Source organism: Haemaphysalis longicornis, unplaced genomic scaffold (genome assembly GCF_048455015.1).
Source record: "Haemaphysalis longicornis isolate Haplotype H1 unplaced genomic scaffold, Haemaphysalis longicornis Haplotype H1 scaffold_1, whole genome shotgun sequence".
NCBI lineage: Eukaryota > Metazoa > Arthropoda > Arachnida > Ixodida > Ixodidae > Haemaphysalis > Haemaphysalis longicornis.
In genome coordinates, this window is record NW_027526203.1 from 318398786 (window position 1) to 318416471 (window position 17686).

Sequence of the window (17686 nt, forward strand, 5' to 3'; positions counted from 1 at the left end):
GTTTACAGAAAGACAATAATTACAATGACAATTCCACTAGGAAAAAAACATACACATCAGCTCTCGGATTTCAGGAAACAATGAGTAGAGTTCAAGAATTCACAGCAAGAAAGAACAAAAAAAAGACAGTTCTCAGTTTTCATAAACAAACAATAATACAGTAAAAAGATTTCATACAGCGGAAAAAAAAATAACAATGTTCTTCAACATTCAGCCGTAAACGTGCGCGGCGAAAGGACGAGCCATGGGGTTCGGACGTCGGGATTCTCAATGGCTGTTTCATCAATTGCTCTTTCAGACGCTCGAGTTGGACACTTCGCTGGCCTACATGTACTTCCTCAAGTTCCGCATCGGAATCTGCGTCCCTTCCAGCTGCAGCATTGAAGACGTACGGAGCCTCGCCGGCTACTGTACGTATAAACAAGAGCGTCGGCCCCCTTTCCTCGTACGCGTAATGTCGGCGCTCCATCGTGCCCGGCGCCTCCCCCTCTGGACCTCTCTCAGGCCCGGCCCTCTTCTGTCTGTTTCAGTCGGCAAGCAGGTGAAGACCAACGTGACAGTTCCCTGGTGCGAAGTGAAGCAGAAAGCCGTGCTTCCCGATTACTACGTCGCCATTCTGTGAGCCCCGGCCGCGGCCTCTGTTTTCATGCATACGGTGCACGCAAGCGGAACGTCCGAATATCTCGAGGAAAAACTCGATCCTCGCTGACATTTTATGCTGCTCCGCTGGTTGGTTGAAAACGGCAGGTGCCTTAACGAAGGAAAACAAAACCATTTAGCGGTCACTGCCCCCCTGCTGCAGCTAACGTTGGTAACTCGGCGAATGTGAGATTACGGCGGTTTTCTTGTAAAAAGGCGTAGTGACTCACACTGCCGTACGATCCGCCGTGAGCGCTACATGCCATTGACACGTGACAAATAACCGTGCATATAAGTGCACAGCTCTCCACTAGAAATTATCCGCAGTCAGGTATTACCGACATTTCGGCATGCAAATTTTCCGCAGCTAATTGCAAAAGACAAGATCCTTTGAAAAGCCCTGAGCGGCCGAGGAATTTTAATTTATGAGTGAACTTAAAGCAGTAAATTCATTTTTTTTCGATGCTGGTGTTTTTTTGCAATGGAACGTTATGACCACGGTGGCGTGCGCGCACAATGCTTGATAAACAAAACACGGTTCCGCCTCTTTTCCCAGGGCATTGTTCGGCGCCGGTCTTCTTCTTGTCATTGCGGGCACGTTGTCCGAAGTTGTACCCAAAATCCAAAGGGTGGTAAGGCGGGAGCCAGAGCCCCTCAAGGAACCGGAAAAACGTAAGGCACGCCAAAGCGACAGACATTTCCCCGGATCAATGCAGACTGCTCGATAAACCCTCTGCTAGGTTACAGAAATAACGTTTTGTTGCTCATAAACAAACTTGAAAACAATTACAATTTCTGTATTGGCTACTGTATGAGTTATGAGTACTCATTATTGTTAAAACTATTTTGGTAGTCTATAAGTCATTATTATAGTATGGGAAGCCCGAAGGAGTTTTTCAGTGTCAGAGGGGAATGTAATTGTTTCACGTTTCTGGAAACATCCTCACCAACATGACTTATTGAGTGGGTTAGTAATTTCCTCTATTCATTTTGTCATTAGCGTCATTCATGAACATTCTGCGTGGTACCAAGAAGTGCGTAAAGTCTCGATAATGGCAAGTGTACTAATCGTGTAATGACAACACTTAGTGGTTTATCTTCCTTGATTGTTTTATTATGATCGCCATAGCACCAGTATTCACCGTGACTTTGAAGTTTCGCAAAATTTACTCGTAAATTTTACTGACTTTTCGGTGGTATTAGCTTCTTTGAAAGCAAACAAACACGAAAAATGTTTTCGAGCTTCCCCATACAACAAAACGTCACTACCGTGAAACCAGCGAGATATTCACTTGACTAAAGCACGTTACTTTCCTTTGACGTGCTTCAACATACTTTCCTATGACTTACTTTCCTTTGAAATTCCTTTGTCAAGCTGATTACATCGGAGGACTTTCACCGCTCCAGTAACCCTCATTTTAAAGGCCTTTCTTGGGCTACGTTGAACAGACATATAAAATTAAAACAGTAGGCGATAATGTCAATCACGCGCGGCTGGGGAAGTTTTTCTGCAGATGTCCTGAGGGGACACCACCAATGCTTTTCTTCACACCACCAATGCTTTTCTTCTTTCAGGTATTCCTCGGCAATTACTGGAGGCGTTTTCCGCGTACTCCAATGGACGAAAGATTCTATCGACAAAAACAAACGACCGAAGCATGAGATGTCTGCACGGAATCCGGTTCATCAGCATGCTCTGGATTATGCTCGGTCACGTATACTTCAGCCGCAACAACTCGATAGTTTGTAAGCCTGCTCGCGTGTTTCATAGTTACTCCTTAGAAATTCGAAGACAGAGCGTCGCTTTATGTCCACCAGGCCAATCAGCAAACACGAGAAGGGTAGTGTAAGGCTTGCGGCCTGCGGCCCTCGGTTGGGTGCCGTCATGACGGAACTGAATACCATCGCCCTGTCTAACGCCGATGGAAAATGTCGCGTAACTATACGGCTGAGAGGATGACATAACAAGCACTGCAAGTGAAAGGGAGAGCAAGTGAGAGCAAGTGAAAGAGAGTAAGCCGCACAGACTTGAATGCAGCCAATTAACAGATGATCTGATCTCTGTCTAACTTTACACAGCCTGTTTTTATGTTTTTGTATATTGCTGTCACAAAATGCGATGTATCCGGGGACAATTCTGTTAAAATATGATCTCTAAACTTTGCACAGCCTGTTTTTTTTTGTTCCGTCCCAGAACGGGCGGTATCTGGGGGTAAATCTGCCTGAATGTGGGCACCTCACGCAGGCCTATACCACTAAAACTTTGTCTTACTATGCCTCCAGTCAAAGAAATGTCGATTTAAGCACAAAAGCATTCGGTTGCTTAGGAGTTCCACTGCTGCGCATGTTTCTGTGCAGGAATCTCGTTTATGCCACCAGTATATATATTTTGATGAGGTCTTTATCTTGAAATCTAAGCCTTCCCCCGGGGGCAACGGTCTCCGTGGGTATACGTACTTTGAGTAAATGAGGCAAAAGAATGCAACTCAAATTCCCTCAACCAGCATTGCCAAAGTATAACAGCACGATACATCGCCATGGCCACCATCATATCGCTCCTCCTTGGAGGTCACTGCCAGATGAGTGGGCAGTGGATTGCAAGTGCACGCCGTGGTTCCCCCCTGCATGGGTAGTGGTTTCGTGGCCTCTCTTTCTTGCTAAGAGGTGCGGCGACGCGTTATCCAGCGGAACCACCGTTTCTCTCCTAGCGCGGACAATGTCGCGTCCTCCTCACTGACGTGAGGACCGCCCTAAGTGTGTACGTACATGCGTGCGTGCGCGCGTTACGAGTTTATTCGAGAACGGAGTGACCCCTGTTGTTTTAAAGACGGTAGTCTTTCTCGGGCTCTTTAAACACCAAAATTTTGGTGCGTCCGTCCGTCCGTCCGTCCGTCCGTCCGTCCATCTGTCCGTCTGTCCGCCCGTCTGTCTGTCTGTCTGTCTGTCTGTCTGTTCGTCCGTCCATCCGTCCGTCCGTCCGTCTGTCTGTCTGTCTGTCTGTCTGTCTGTCTGTCTGTCTGTCTGTCTGTCTGTCTGTCTGTCCGTCCTTCCGTCCGTCCGTCCGTCCGTCCGCCCGTCCGTCCGTCCGTCGGTCCGTCCGTCCGTCCGTCCGTCCGTCCGTCCTTCGATTCAGCCTTCCGGCCAAATGCCAAAACAATTCGTCGAAAAGAAGCACTATATAGCAGGCGCAACAGTTCCAAATTACTAGAACTGCTGGACTAAGTCAGACATGTCCCAATTTCTTAGCGCTAACAATTTCTTAGCGCTCGGGCACATTTAAGGCAAAATGTAAGTATAGAACCCTCAGATCCCGTGTTCTTCTAGTTAAGGATACAGGTTAGGTTGGTTTGTATGATAGCAAGCGAAAAAAATAACGCGCTAAAAATGACTCAGACAGGCTCCAGGTCATGCGAGATAAAAGCAAGAAAAAAAAGAACGAGCTCGCGCTCTCGTGCTGCTCTAGGCAGAACAAGAAATGCGAATATAAAGAAAAAACATGAGCGCTGTCCCAACAGATGGCGCGCGAGAAATGCGAAGGCGGGTAAATTGAACTGCATTGAAGAAACCTTGATTCAATTCATCCCGAGAGGAGCGAGGGGAAGGGGATGAGCATGAGGGGTAGGTGCGGAGAACGCAGAAGTGCATAGCAACGTCGCAGGGGCAGCCGACGGCTGTCGTTTTTCGACAGACATTTCGCTTTTCGACGAAATGGCAGATACGCGGCCGTTTTTTTTTTTTTCTTTTTGTTCTTATTGCTATTCGACAAAACTGCCACTGCGTCGTGCTGTAACGGTCCTTGTACAGCGCCTGTGTCGGGGCTGAAGGACAGTAAAATGACCACCAAAGCAACCCCAAATAATACGCTCGCAAATTATCAGCTGGAGAATCGAGGCTGGAAGAACGACCGCATGTACAGCCTACGTGCTGTCTCGGTACCGTGCTACCGCACGTAAAGTGCACATGCCTTGACTTGTTTTACTCATGACAAGCGAAAAAAAAACATACAGTCTTCGAAATGCTTGCGGGTCTGCTCACAAGACAACTTACTGGCCAATTACGACGATCAGGAGGACAAAGTATGTCAATGACGAGGCCCAACATATAATCTGGCTCGAAAAACTATGGTCTGCGCTGTTTCGTTACGCAATGCGAGAATGCCGTTTTGCATTGCGTCATGTGACAACGCAGATGAAAATTCGGAGTCAAATGGCATGCCTGCCCTCATTATGGGTCTAATTGATTGATTGTAGGGTTTAACGCGCGTACGCGACACTGAGGCGCGCCGTAGTGGAGGGCTCCGGATTAGTTTTGACCACCTGGGGATCTTTAACGTGCGCCGAAATCTCGTACACACGGGCATTTTTGCTTTTCGCCTCCATCAGAAAAGCGACCGCCGCGGCCGGGAATCGAACCCGCGACCTCGTGCTCAGCAGCGCAACGCCTTAGCCACTCATAATGGGTCTAACTCACCTTCTTGGCACACCGATTGGTCATTCGGGTCACTGGCGTACGCATATAAATTTAGGGAACGTGTGGGACTTAGAAGAAGAAACAAACGCAATAAAAATGGAAGTAGAAAATAAAAACGCGCGAAAATACAATGCTGAGAACAAAAAGCCTCGGGATCCAGTGGGCTCCTTCTGTACAAATTTTGAGTTTGTGATGCTTGCTTTTCTGCACAGGCATAGTCTGCGCAAGCATAGCAAAACGGCTGATCGTCCCGGCACGAGCAGACGTCTGCGGCACGTAAGCTTGCCGCATCGCTTGCAGCAAGGAAAAGTTATCGCTAGCCTTTATTTTAATGATAGGCAGAGTCAGTTGCATTGTGCCTTGTACCCCCTCTCTCCTCCCCTCTCCCTAACAAAGGAGACAATTTGGGGACGAGGTCCGCCCACCTTTGGGCTGCTGAGCACGACGACGCGGGTTCGATTCCCGGCCGCGGCGGCCGCTTTTCTGATGGAGGCGAAAATCAAAAACGCCCGTGTCTTCGGCGCACGCTAAAGATCTCCAGGTGGTCAAAACTAACCCGGAGCCCTCCACTGCAGCGCGCCTCATCGACTGCGTTGCGTCGGCGCGTCAAACCCTCTGCGTACGCAGACGATTGCGAACAAGGCTTTGGTTTTTATTGTCAGTTTCTAATTTCTGTACTCCGGCTGTATGGGTGCATCCAGCTGGGTCCTACAGCCAATTTCCGAGGCTTTCTTACTGAGTCGTTGCCCACGCCACGCACAGAGATACGCTCTTGGAAATATCCGTCTTTCTGCTTTCCAGGGGCACACGGATGTAGAAAATTACCAATGGCGTCAATTCTACGAATGGCGAAGCCCAGGCCACGATTTGATGCCACCCGCACAAGGCTGAAGGCGCGAGCTGGGTCTGACGCTGGGCATCACACAGCTATCACTTTTTTGGCCAAATCTGTGCACCTTCGGCATTTCCATTTGCAAAACTTACCCCTGTGATCCGAGTCACTCGGATGGTTGAGGCGAAGCCAGCGCCAGTAATTTGAAGAGTAGCAACGCCTCCCAGGCTTGCAATGCATAGTACACATGTTGTAACCGGGCCTGATGTCTGTTTATATCAGGATCCAAATCATGAACTGTTCATTCCATTTCCCTGCACCTAATTGCCGTTGCAGGCTCGTAAAATGAGGCATTACATGAGTTGGGAGCCGACAAAATATGTGCGAGCATAACATGTGAACTTCGAATGTAAAATAGCTAGCGATGGCTCTCACTCTGCCCCGGTTATGTATACTCTATTTCCTTATCTGAAACACAAAATAGTAACGTCGCTCCACGCAGCTGAATTCGAGGCTTTACACATGTTCCAATTTTGCAGCAGGAGCCATTCGTGCCAAAGGCTTGGGAAAGGATGTTGCATTCCAAGTGGTACTGAACGCCTCGCTCTCCGTGGACACGTTCTTTCTGCTAAGGTAAAGGCAAACTACTTGTACGTAATGTATAACAAATCAGGAGCACAAATTTTCATGTTACACTTCTATCGACGTTTAGGAACAAGGGCGGCATAAAATGAACGGGTCAGTGCCACACTCGAAGACAAACAGAAAGAAACTCAGGAACGCCCACCGGCACCGTTTTTTTTTTATGGTTCCCTGTGACCGCTTCCCACTGGCTTGTGTTGGTGCGTTTCTTATTTTTTGCCGTTGAGTAGGTTCCCGCACCTCTCATTTCATGTTTAAAGATACACCAACGAGCTCAGCACGACCAATTTTGAAAGACCAGCATTTATAGACCCGGTGTTTTAAACTTGATGAAAAGAAAACATTCTAATTGTCAATGGATGCAACTATAGTATTTACTCCTTGAGTCGGAAGTAACGAACAAATCCGTCGGTTGTCGGTAGTTTTCTTCGCGGTTGGTTGAAGCTATTTTAGCATGAGTGACTTCATAGCATGAAACGTTTAATCGGTTATTAGTTGTCGTATTTGCAGCTTTTGGGGGAAAATGGTAAGTATGTCATCAAAAAGTAAAATAAAAGAGCAGCAGCATCAGAACGGGTGTAAAAATATCGTTTCTCATGCAGCGGACTGCTACTCATGTTCGTCTGCTACGGACGGCTCAGCCAAGACAAAGGGCGCTTCGACTTTCTCATGTACTACATTCACCGTTACATCAGGTGAGCCTGGGCTTCTCACTTATGTAGACGCCTAAACAAACTATGTGTTGGTCACAATCATGCGCAGGAACCTAGTAAACTAAATAAATAAACAGTACGCAAACACATCCCACCCCCAACTGGGAACTCTTATTAAGGGCACCCTAAGACGTAGTGCAAGTATTATAAATTGACGTATTCCAGCTAATCTGAAAATGCATCAAACAATGCCTGTATTCTCCGCCTACTGTGACATATGGGCCCCAGGATGTGTCGCATTATGATGATAGTGAGCGACCCTGTGACGACGACCTAGCAAATGAGCGTGCTCAGTGGGGCCCCGACACGTGTCGCCCCTCCGGGAGAATTCTTGAGCAAAGTGAGCGAGCATGCATTGAGCGAAGCGGGGGTGGCGGCGGCCTACGAAGGCCGTTCACACCAAGATGGCAGAAACACTCGCTCGCGCATCTGAAACCATGCCCCATTCCCACTTCTTTCTCCTCTCCCCCGTCTCCCCGATGGCCTGCGAGCGGATCCAACGGGATCTGCTCCAAGACCCGAAGTAAGAGCGTAAAAAGGAGTGAGCTGTTACTTGAGGAAGCGAGGCCTTGTCCCGTTGGCAGGCTGGCCCAATAATTCCTGCACCTTTCCAGAGATATGCGTGCCAAAATAAACGGCACCAAATGCCAGCCTGGGCGCGAGTTGACCGGCCGCCCACGAATAATGAGAATGGGGCAGGGGAAGAATTCCAGGAGTCGCTACACATCACAAGTGTTCTTATTTCACTTCTTTCCTTCTTTAATCCCACCTTTTCATTTTAGTGCGAAAATCCTACTCGCGTACCAACCAAGATGTCACCCTTGTCTGTACGAAGTTTTTTCTCAAGTAGCCGAGTATGTATTACTATGGAAACCGAAACAACCTCGCTTGATTAAAAACAGGTCCGCGGGCTTTCATCATTGCTTATATATCATTGCTTATATTTCCCCAGAAAATGTCTTCTAAGCAGGACATTCATGTATGAAGTGAAGCCGACTTGGGGGGAGGGGGGGTGGGGAGGTTGTAGGCGGGTTTTTCACATTTTGTGCTGCAGAGAAGCCTTATCATTAAAAAATTTCATCCAAGAAAATGTGTATTCTCGCGATGATACGTGGTTGGCACAGAAAAACCATCTGCTATTTTTTCGACCCGTTGAGGCGTCAACACTACGTCAGATACATTTACGGGCATCAAGCTCACCTTGCCCAAACACCAACCAAGCACTTATCTTCGAGTACTAGCCTGCAGTTATACTCACTAGCGTATGCAAAGGGGGGCGGGGGGGGGGGGGTTATTAAGCCGCGGCTACTTCTAAATTTTGTTAGTTTTGAAATTTTTTTGTTCAAGAAAGCCTCTGTAGCGTTTTAGCAAAGGTTTCACTTTTTAAGTGCATTAAACATTTTGGATGAATTTTTGCTACGTTCTCTTTCTGCATCCTGTCCTCCCTCTCCTTTTTGCGTGGATCCGGTTCCACCCGAAACAAAATGCGGCGTATGACACTGCTTTCAATAGAAAGTTTTAGCATAGCGGCTAGAGCACGCTAACACAACGGCGGCGGGTGCCAGGACCCGATTGGCCATGCGCGCATTCGTTCCGCGTGGATGGTCACCTATGCCTCGCCGGGCTCCCGCATTCGTTAGACCAATGGGCCTCCCAGTAAACCGCCCCCGTAGTATTGGCGTACGCTAGCCGCTATGCTAAAACTCTCTAATTACACAAACATATCGCCTGCGCGTAAAAACACGAGAAAAGAAAGCCCGTGCGAGACAGCGCTTCATCGCGCCATGCAGAGTACTTAATTTTCTTTGAGTTTGTTTTCGCTACGAAGAATGTTGCCAATTAAGGTCAACGGTAAGCAGAAGGCGATTGCGGCAAAATGCCGTAAATCACGCTGCTGATAACATCAGCGCAACAAACCTCTTCCTTTTCCCACCGGGCACAAAATAAAGTTGTTCACTCTCTCTCTCCCTTTTGCGTGGTTACCACTAATATCTGCACAACGGAAAAGGGAAAAAAAAAATGGTTTTCAGCTTTCGGCTCTGGGAGCATGTGCGGCCAAGAAAAACATTTCAGGCTGCAAAATTGACAACTTTGCAGTCCTCATTTGCTTCTGTTATTTTTTTCGACTTCAGATTAACACCACCCTTCTTGATGGTGTCACTGACTCTGATCCTGGGTCCACCATGGATGAATGGCCCTCTCTGGCACGAGACTGTGGACCGGTTCGCGGAAGGATGCAAGCGCTACTGGTGGACCAATCTCATCTACATTAGTGCCTGGATGAAGACTCAGGAAGTCGTAAGCACTAAATCGAGCAGTAGTGGGCATCCGGTAGATGGTGGCAGGCGTTTTCACTCACCCTTTTTTCCCCGGTGCAGGAAGAGATCTCACTGCGCTCGAATACACACGGCGTTCCTATGAAGCAACATGTCGGAAAATAGAACCTTTTACATAATTGTGAACGTTGATGTTTAGAAACAAACGTTGTGTGCAGACTAAGGAAATAGTGCTTTGCGGTCCGAAGTTGCAAATGTGCCGCGCAGTTTCGTCGCTAAAATAAAAAAAAAAACGTATTTGAGTTCGTGTGGGAACTGAACCCGGTTCTCCAGTGCAGGATCCGAGTGCGTTACCCCCGCACTGCCCGCGCTCAGTCAGTGGCAGAACAGGAGTACGCCTGGTGCGTTCGGCACTGCCGTCATATCGCGGGACGGGGGCAAATGGCGGCACGTGAGTAAACCAGGTGCACACCAGCCAAGGGGAACTGTGATTCTGGGGAAGCGGCGGTGTGAAATGTAGCAGTCTGTCTGTCGATGTAATTCTCGCCAGAATACGAAAAACGAAACCGAAGAAAGAGACGGAAAGAGAGAGAATAAATAGTTTATTTGTCGAGCTCAGGTTGATGAATGGGCCTCGCCCCGTGGAAGGCATCCCTAGTCCGGGATGCCTTGACTTCGGCTGGCTGTCCTTGCTCGGGTCACCAGGATCAGCTGCAGGTATCCGGGTCTGGGCTGGCCAGGGAAGCCCTCCACTGCTCGTAGGTGGGGTTGGGAATTGGGGGCAAGTCTGGAGTACGTTGGCACTCCCATAGTATATGGTAGAGGGTGCCAGGCTGGGGACAGTGAGCACAGAGGGAAGGGTGTTGGGTGGGGAAGATGAGGTGGGGGCGGGTGGGATGTGGGTAGGTATTTGTCTGGAGACGCCGCCAATTGTAGCTTCCTCTTTAAAGAGGCGCCAGTGTGGTGGTGAGAGGCGACGGTGAGTTTGCCTGTAATGAGCGAGAATCTCCGTGTAGCCACTCAGTGGGTCGGGTCGATCTTGAGGGGGTAAACATTGGCCACCGTCGGCAATGGCTCGGTGTATCAGATCGCGAGCCGCGGCGGGAGCCTCTTCATTGCCGGGGATGGCGGCGTGTCTAGGAGCCCAGGCGATGCGGATGTGAGGGGTCGTTGAGCTGTTTTTGAGGATGTGAAGGGCTGATGAAGACATTCGGCCAATCTGGTAGTTTCGGCTGGCTGTCTGCGAATCGGTGAGGATGGTGACTGGGTCAGGGAGGGAAATGGCGGCCAGGGCAATGGCTATTTCTTCGGCGGAGACGGAAACACAGCGTTTCTCTAAAAAAAGTCTTTATAAGTATCGCCAGGGGAACTTATACATAATGCTTTCGTTTTCAAAGAATGTAAGCAGACTTAAGGTTCTCAGGAAATTTTTTTTCCCTTCTTCCTCGCGCGCGTACCTTCCAGTGCCTTCCACACGGTTGGTTCCTGTCCTGTGACATGCAGTACTTCATCATTGCTCCTCTCTTCTTCATTACACTGTACAGGTGAGCACGACAGCCCTTCAGCTATGATTGTGGCTGATTTACTGTATGACCGTATCTATGCCTCATCGCGCAGGCGACCAGCGCTGGGCCTGGGCCTAATTGCCGCCCTGGGCTTTGCCAGCATGACCGTCACAGGGCTGGTCACGTACATCTACGACTACGGTCCCGTTGCCCTGTTTTCAATACCAGACGACGAGTATGTCCTCTATTCTTTTATTTTGTAACACGCCAGCATTCTCAATAATTCATGATCAGCACCTTGAGTGTGGCGCATCAATTTAAGAGCTTGGCTTGGGTAGAACTTGTTCTCAAGGGCGTTGGACGCAACCTGGCTGTATTAGCCGTCCTTGATTTCCTTCTGCCTTTTGAGGAAGCAGGACTGGCGGGGGTTCGACATGATCTTGACGAGCTTCTCGACCTCGTCACCGGACAGTTCTCCGGCGCGCTTGTTAAAGGCCAACTGCAACGAAATTTTCGGCGCCCTAAATGCTATATTTTCCGGTAGTATTACCTTAAAAGTTGCTACCTGCAAAATTTTGCGGCCCAAATATGCGTCGCTGCATTGTAAACGAAGATCAAAAACGCTCTTTTCAAACCGAAACTGGAAAAAAGGACCGCTATTACGGCCGACCGTAAGTGACGTTACACTCAGGAATCGAGTGGGCGTAGCCAGCGGATTCCCTCGCGGCTGCCTGCGAGAACACGAGTTGCATTCGGTGTGTTTCGGGTCGTCCGTTTCTTCAAACACATAAAACATGAGGGAAAGAATGTTGGGAAGTTCGTGCAACCATTATTGCTTCGTTGTGAGCCACTCAGACGCGCCTATAGTCATCCGGTAAAACGTAAGGCGTCGCGAGGCGTGGTGGCGAAGCTGGGAGCTTTGAAATAGCTACACAAAAGGCAGTGTTCAGCGCTAGATGGGCGCCGGCACAGCCAATATGCCCTGTGCCTATCGAACCATCCTGTGTTTGTGAGAGAAGAAAAAAAAAGCTACCGTGGGAGGAAAGCGTCGAAACATGCCGGTTAGCGTGTAAGAATTCGGGTTCAACGCACGTTATCAAAGTTCAAATTCAGAATATTATTATTTTTGTTTACACGGGCACTTTTGTTCTTGTTAGCAGGGTGCCCTCGCCAAATCTTTAGATAATGATGCCATGCAGCTATGAAAGCACTGCAGTGTCTTCGCTGGCGTGGTGAAGCAGTCACTTTTCCCGAGGCTCAATGCTGCCAAATGTGCCCCCCCCCCCCCCTTTTAAAGCAAAGCTTTTTACCTCTACCCCCCAAGGGTTCTTTCGCGACCGTTGGTGTCACCAGAAAACTCCAGTGAACAAATAAAAGAATTTACTGGCATCGCCGAGAATCGAACCTGAAACTAATCGACTAACAAAGCGAGAGCCCGGTGTCTTACCGATTTAGCTACGAGCGCACGCGAAGACTGGGAAGACAGGTGGTGTACTCACCAAGCACATCTATGGGTTTACCCCTTGCGTTCTCGCTGAATGCCACGTGAAAGCGTCACACGACCACTCACGCCCGTCTAGCGGCCCTGTGCGCACATTGCTCATGTGCTAAGAGTTACAGAAATTAAAGGAACCTCACACCAATGCATGGCATCTCACTTCTAGTACGCCAATGTGCTATAAAGCTTGTGGCCTGCAGTGTTCACGTAAACAATCACAGCTCCTTGTCGTCCGCCCTCACGCCAAACCAAGGAATACATTCAAATACTCCTTGATGGCCAGGCTATGACTCCAAGCCCCAGCATCAAGATCCTGGGCCTACATCTCGAGGCTAACACGAAGAGTGACGTCTCCTTGCAGCGCCTCAAAAACAGCATTAATCAAATAATACACATGATCAGGCGAGTTGCCACCAAGAAGCGAGGCCTAAAGGAATCCGGTATCTTTCGATTAATTGAAGCTTTTGTCCTCTCGAGAGTTACTTACGTCAACCCCCTGTCTTCTTCTCTACAAGGAAGACGTAGAGACGCTTTATATAATCATTAGAAAGGCGGTCTAGCACGCCATTGGTCTTCTCATGAGTACGTCCACTCAGAGGATGCTTAGCACGGGGCTCCACAACACGGTGAAAGAGCTGATAGAAGGCCATCTTTCTAACCAGAAGGTCCGACTCAGAACTGCGATGGGTAACCACATGCTTCACCAGATTGGCTGGGCAGCCCAGAATGTCACTCCGCTTGACGTACTCCCAGACACTTGGCGACTAAAACTAAAGATGCTCCCTTTGCTTAGAAATATGAACCCCTCACATGACGAGGGTCACCGAACAGCACGGGCTCAAGCGCTATACACTACCCTGAGTGGGGACATGCACAGACGCCTCCAAACATCGAGGGCAGCAATACGCCAAAATTGTGGCTACCTCCAGAACCAACCTCCTTGCGTGTACCTCGCTTAGCACCCAAGAAATGACAGCAGCAGAAGAGGCAGCCATCACCTTGGCTCTCGCTCAACCAGGGGTTCGGAGGGTAGTCATCTATTCCCAGCAAGCTTACTGGAATTACCAGTAGGGTTGGGTGTCCTGACCTGCACGGCGCGTGCTAAAAAACCACTCCCCAAATGGTTCCATTTAGCTCATTTGGACATCCCCTCACGCTTCAATGGAGGGCAACAAATACGCCCACCCAACAAGCCTGAGCTTTTACCTCCCGTGCTATGGAGCTGCACGAGGGCAGTCACCCGCTTGTCACGTTCAGGGAGATAACCCAGCATTATCGCCTTTTGAGACAGACCGTACCTTGGCCTTACCTTGACCTTTCCAGAGAACAATTAACTACCCTACGGCTCATACAATCCGGGCTCCTTCCCACAGCCTACGCGAAGTCTCTTAATGTATCCGAATCGCTACGACGCTGAATGTAAATTTTGCTCAAAAGTAGGAACACTCCACCCCGTAATCGGAGTGTGCGACTTTAGCCCTGAGCACCCTCCTCTCTTTCCGTCAACTACCCAACAAGAGCAATGGGAGATGCTGCTGTCCAGGCCCTCTCTAGGTACCCAGCTTCAGCGGGTGGACAGAACACAGGCCGCGCGGTCTGCATATGGGCCCCACAGAAGAAGGAATCACTCCCAGGGCTGCACTCTGGGTTGTTGAGAAATCTGAACAGAAGTATTTCTTCCTCCTCCGCCTTTTCTGCCGCAAATCTCGTCGCCTCCGTCCTCGGCGCAGAGACGGAGAAGACAGATCGTCTAACACCGGGTTGGAACTTACTTTAATTTTATAAAAAAAGTTTCCACTCTTGTGCTACACCAATACAACTCAACCAAATACCATTCATGCTTCATGCATTGATTTAACCTTTACAAGAATATCTCTTTGAAGAAATAAATGGTGCGGTTAAGTGCATTTCACTTCTCTCTGGTTTTGCTATTTGCAGAGCGATGTGAGTTAATTTAAGTGACCTCGCATGGGTAATCGTTATGTGTGCCGTTTACAGCTTTGCTTTCCAACCACATTCACGGGGTGGATTGGCGCGATTTTTTTTTTCTCTAGCTGTTGAGAGAAATGTTACTAACAGCTGCTAGTTTTCATTTAATTTTTGACGAAGTTGTTTGAACTGAACCGATTCCGTGCAGTGCGCCGCGTGCTGTACTTCTTCGCGCCCCGACTGGCGCGATAACAGGGACAACAGCGTATCGCCTCGCGTCGGCCGTACTCGCGCCACTCGCGCTCTCGAAGAGTAGGCCGGCCGCGACCGTGCATTGGGCCGCGCAGCTATCTACCGTACTCGTTCGCGCCCCGACCGGCCGCGACAACAGCGTATCGTCACGCGCCGGCCGTTCTCCGTATTGCGCTCTGCAGTGCGCCGCACAGCTGCCGCAGTAATTCTCACGCCGATGCACCGACCAGCCGCGCCAACAGCGTATCCTCGCGTAGGCCGTACACGCGTGTCGCGTGCTTGTCGAGTCGGCCGAGAGCCGGCTGCCGCCGTCGCGACCACGAAATCGGCGTTGTGCAACTACCGTACTCGCTCTCCGACGGTGTATTGCTCCGCGTAGAGTGGCCCCGGCACTCTTCGAATTTACTATGTCTCGGCAACCCAGAGCTTCTTCTGCTGCTCGCATTGCGGAAACGCGTGAAAGCAATTATTCATGCAAGAGGCACGCATTACACTGCTCACTCGCGTGAGGCCGCACGTAAAAGGGCTAATGAGGAGAGGCAACGGCCGCACGGGAGTCCTGACTGGCACGTCACATCCGGAAGTTCGCCGCAGTGGCGACAAGTTGTGGCGATACACCGCTACGTGCTGCGTCGGTTGAAGTGGCTTGTTTTCGAACGGTTTTAACAAAAAAAAAACTGCGCGTTTGTGGAGTTTAAAATTCGGTCACAAGAGACCTACTGATTGCATACCACACGTTGAAGCAGAATTGGGGGCAGGTAAATTTTCGTTGCAGTTGTCCTTTAAGGTCCACATCGGCCTTTTAGCACACTATGTTGGAGAACCGGCGACCGCCCCCATTGATTGCGGTGAGGGCGAACATCTCCTACGCCGTCCATCCATGTTCGTGCTCAAAACACGAAGAATGCGCTGAAACTTGTCAGGAATCACGAGCGACATCTTACGCCGAGGATCCTCCAAAATTCCAATTTCGCTGTAGTTTGGGAGTAAGTGAAGAGGGTAAAAAAAAAAAGAACAGCTGGACGTAGGTACGTGAACTCCGCAAAAGTAGACAGAAAGGCTAAAGGGATGAAATGGCGAGGCAGGGATGAAAAGGCGACCGAAAAAGTATTTATTTATTTGTTTGTTTATTTATTTACTCATATACCTAAATAATGCTTTCAAGGAACATAAGGCACCACATGGAGGGGTAAAAATGCATAAACTTCAGGTGCTCACATCCACAAAAAATGTTTACCTTTAAAATAAAATATACAAACTAAGCACATTAATACCACCATTATTAGGTAAAATGCGTCTGTATTTGCAGCGATGGTGTAATGGATCTGGTTCCGCTCGACGCTTGCCACACCCATCAAACATTTAGTGCGACAACATGTCACACCAACGTAGATTTTCTTTTATTATTTGGTTGATTGTAGGGTTTAACGCACCGACGCTACACAGGCGATGAGGCGCACTGTAGTGGAGGGCTCCGGATTAATTTTGACCCCTTGGGGATCCTTAACGTGCGCCGAAATCTCGAACACACGGGCGTTATCGCTTTTCGCCTCAATCACAAAAGCGGCCGCCGAGGCCGGGAATCGCACCCGCGTCCCTGGGCTACAACGCCTTAGCCACTGAGCCACCACGGAGGGTGATTTTTTTTGTTAATAAAAAGGTAAATTTAGGGTTACTGTAGCAATCGCACCTGCGTGCATTAACAGTTGTAGCCCATTTTCCCCAGATGTAAAGGCAGCAATCGACAGAACGGCCACAACGCCTTCCTCTCCCCCAGATTTTGTATCCGCATGTTCAGTACAGTTCAAGTACAGTAGCGCACAGTCTGTGTAACATTGTGATGAATGAAACGAGTGTGGTAAAGGGCGCACTTAGCGTCTATTTTTATTTCGTATTAAGCTAGGCACCTTCGAATTAGGCTATAGGCAAAAAAAAAAAAAAGAAAAACATTAGTTGATAATTTTGTTGCAAACATGGACCTTGAAACAAAGACCTGCCGAGGTCGTGATCCATCACTTGTCCACTGCAGCAACCTGAACGCGTTCCTGAATGACATCGCCTTCCGGCCGTACACGCACTTCCCGTCTTTTGCTGTGGGCCTCGGCCTCGGATACGTCATCTACAAGTACAGACAGGTCAAGCTGAGCAGAGTGAGTGGTCGAGAACCTTTGTCGCACTATTTATACTTTCTGGAAGTGCCACTCTACCCTCTTTCGCATCCGGGAAACTTGTACGCCATCAGAGAAACTGTAAGTTTTGATAATGCGAAAATACAATGGACCTGCATGACCACCGGAGACAGTGCGACGACATAGGTGCTTCATGGCGACATTTTGATATCATGCCATTATTTTGATGCTGTTGGGTACTTGTTTTACTGATATAGCATTTGATGGTGGCAACATTTACGTTATTATATTGAAATCCCAGCCGAAAATGACGAGAAGAAAAATTCCTGTAGTTTGTCGTATTTTTGCGTGTTGTACTGTCGTCTCGTCGTATTCTTCTGTCGTGATTCTGGCAGCTCGCTATGTCACGACAGCGTGATGGCTGTCGTAGCGACAGACAGTTCTGTTGTGACTGCAGGAATGTTTGTCGTTGAGAAAACTGACTTTCTCGTTACGACATAAACGTGTGTCGTAACAACAGATGGTTTTGTCGTAACAACAGGGCTTCTGTTGTCACAACAAGGTGCTTCGTACCATAAAAATTCTTGTTAGGTTGTCATTTTACACTGAAATTTTATTTTAATTCATGAGAGTGCCGCAGTAACGAGCGTGTCTTCTGTTACGTACCTCCTCCCCGACGATTCTCTTTCGAAGAGCCATCGCAATTGATTCTTTGGCGTTCAAGCGCTAGCACACCAACGATGCTTCCTTTTTGGGGAGCGCTCCTGTAGGGGTGTTTAGCTGAGTCACTACGCGCTCCTA

General features: G+C 48.9%; 1 protein-coding gene across 1 annotated transcript in view; it reads left to right on the top strand.

Annotated features, from left to right (window-relative positions):
* The first annotated feature begins 328 nt into the window (after positions 1–328).
* The window catches only part of LOC144151297 (nose resistant to fluoxetine protein 6-like), a 112530-nt gene continuing 95172 nt past the window's right edge, over positions 329–17686 (top strand). Inside the window, exons 1-10 of the mRNA XM_077682311.1 lie at positions 329–410; positions 531–618; positions 1196–1311; positions 2215–2385; positions 6481–6574; positions 7186–7278; positions 9429–9594; positions 11037–11116; positions 11190–11312; positions 16786–16906. Of these exons, the coding sequence (XP_077538437.1) occupies positions 329–410; positions 531–618; positions 1196–1311; positions 2215–2385; positions 6481–6574; positions 7186–7278; positions 9429–9594; positions 11037–11116; positions 11190–11312; positions 16786–16906 (1134 nt within the window). The remainder of the gene's footprint in view (positions 411–530; positions 619–1195; positions 1312–2214; positions 2386–6480; positions 6575–7185; positions 7279–9428; positions 9595–11036; positions 11117–11189; positions 11313–16785; positions 16907–17686) is intronic.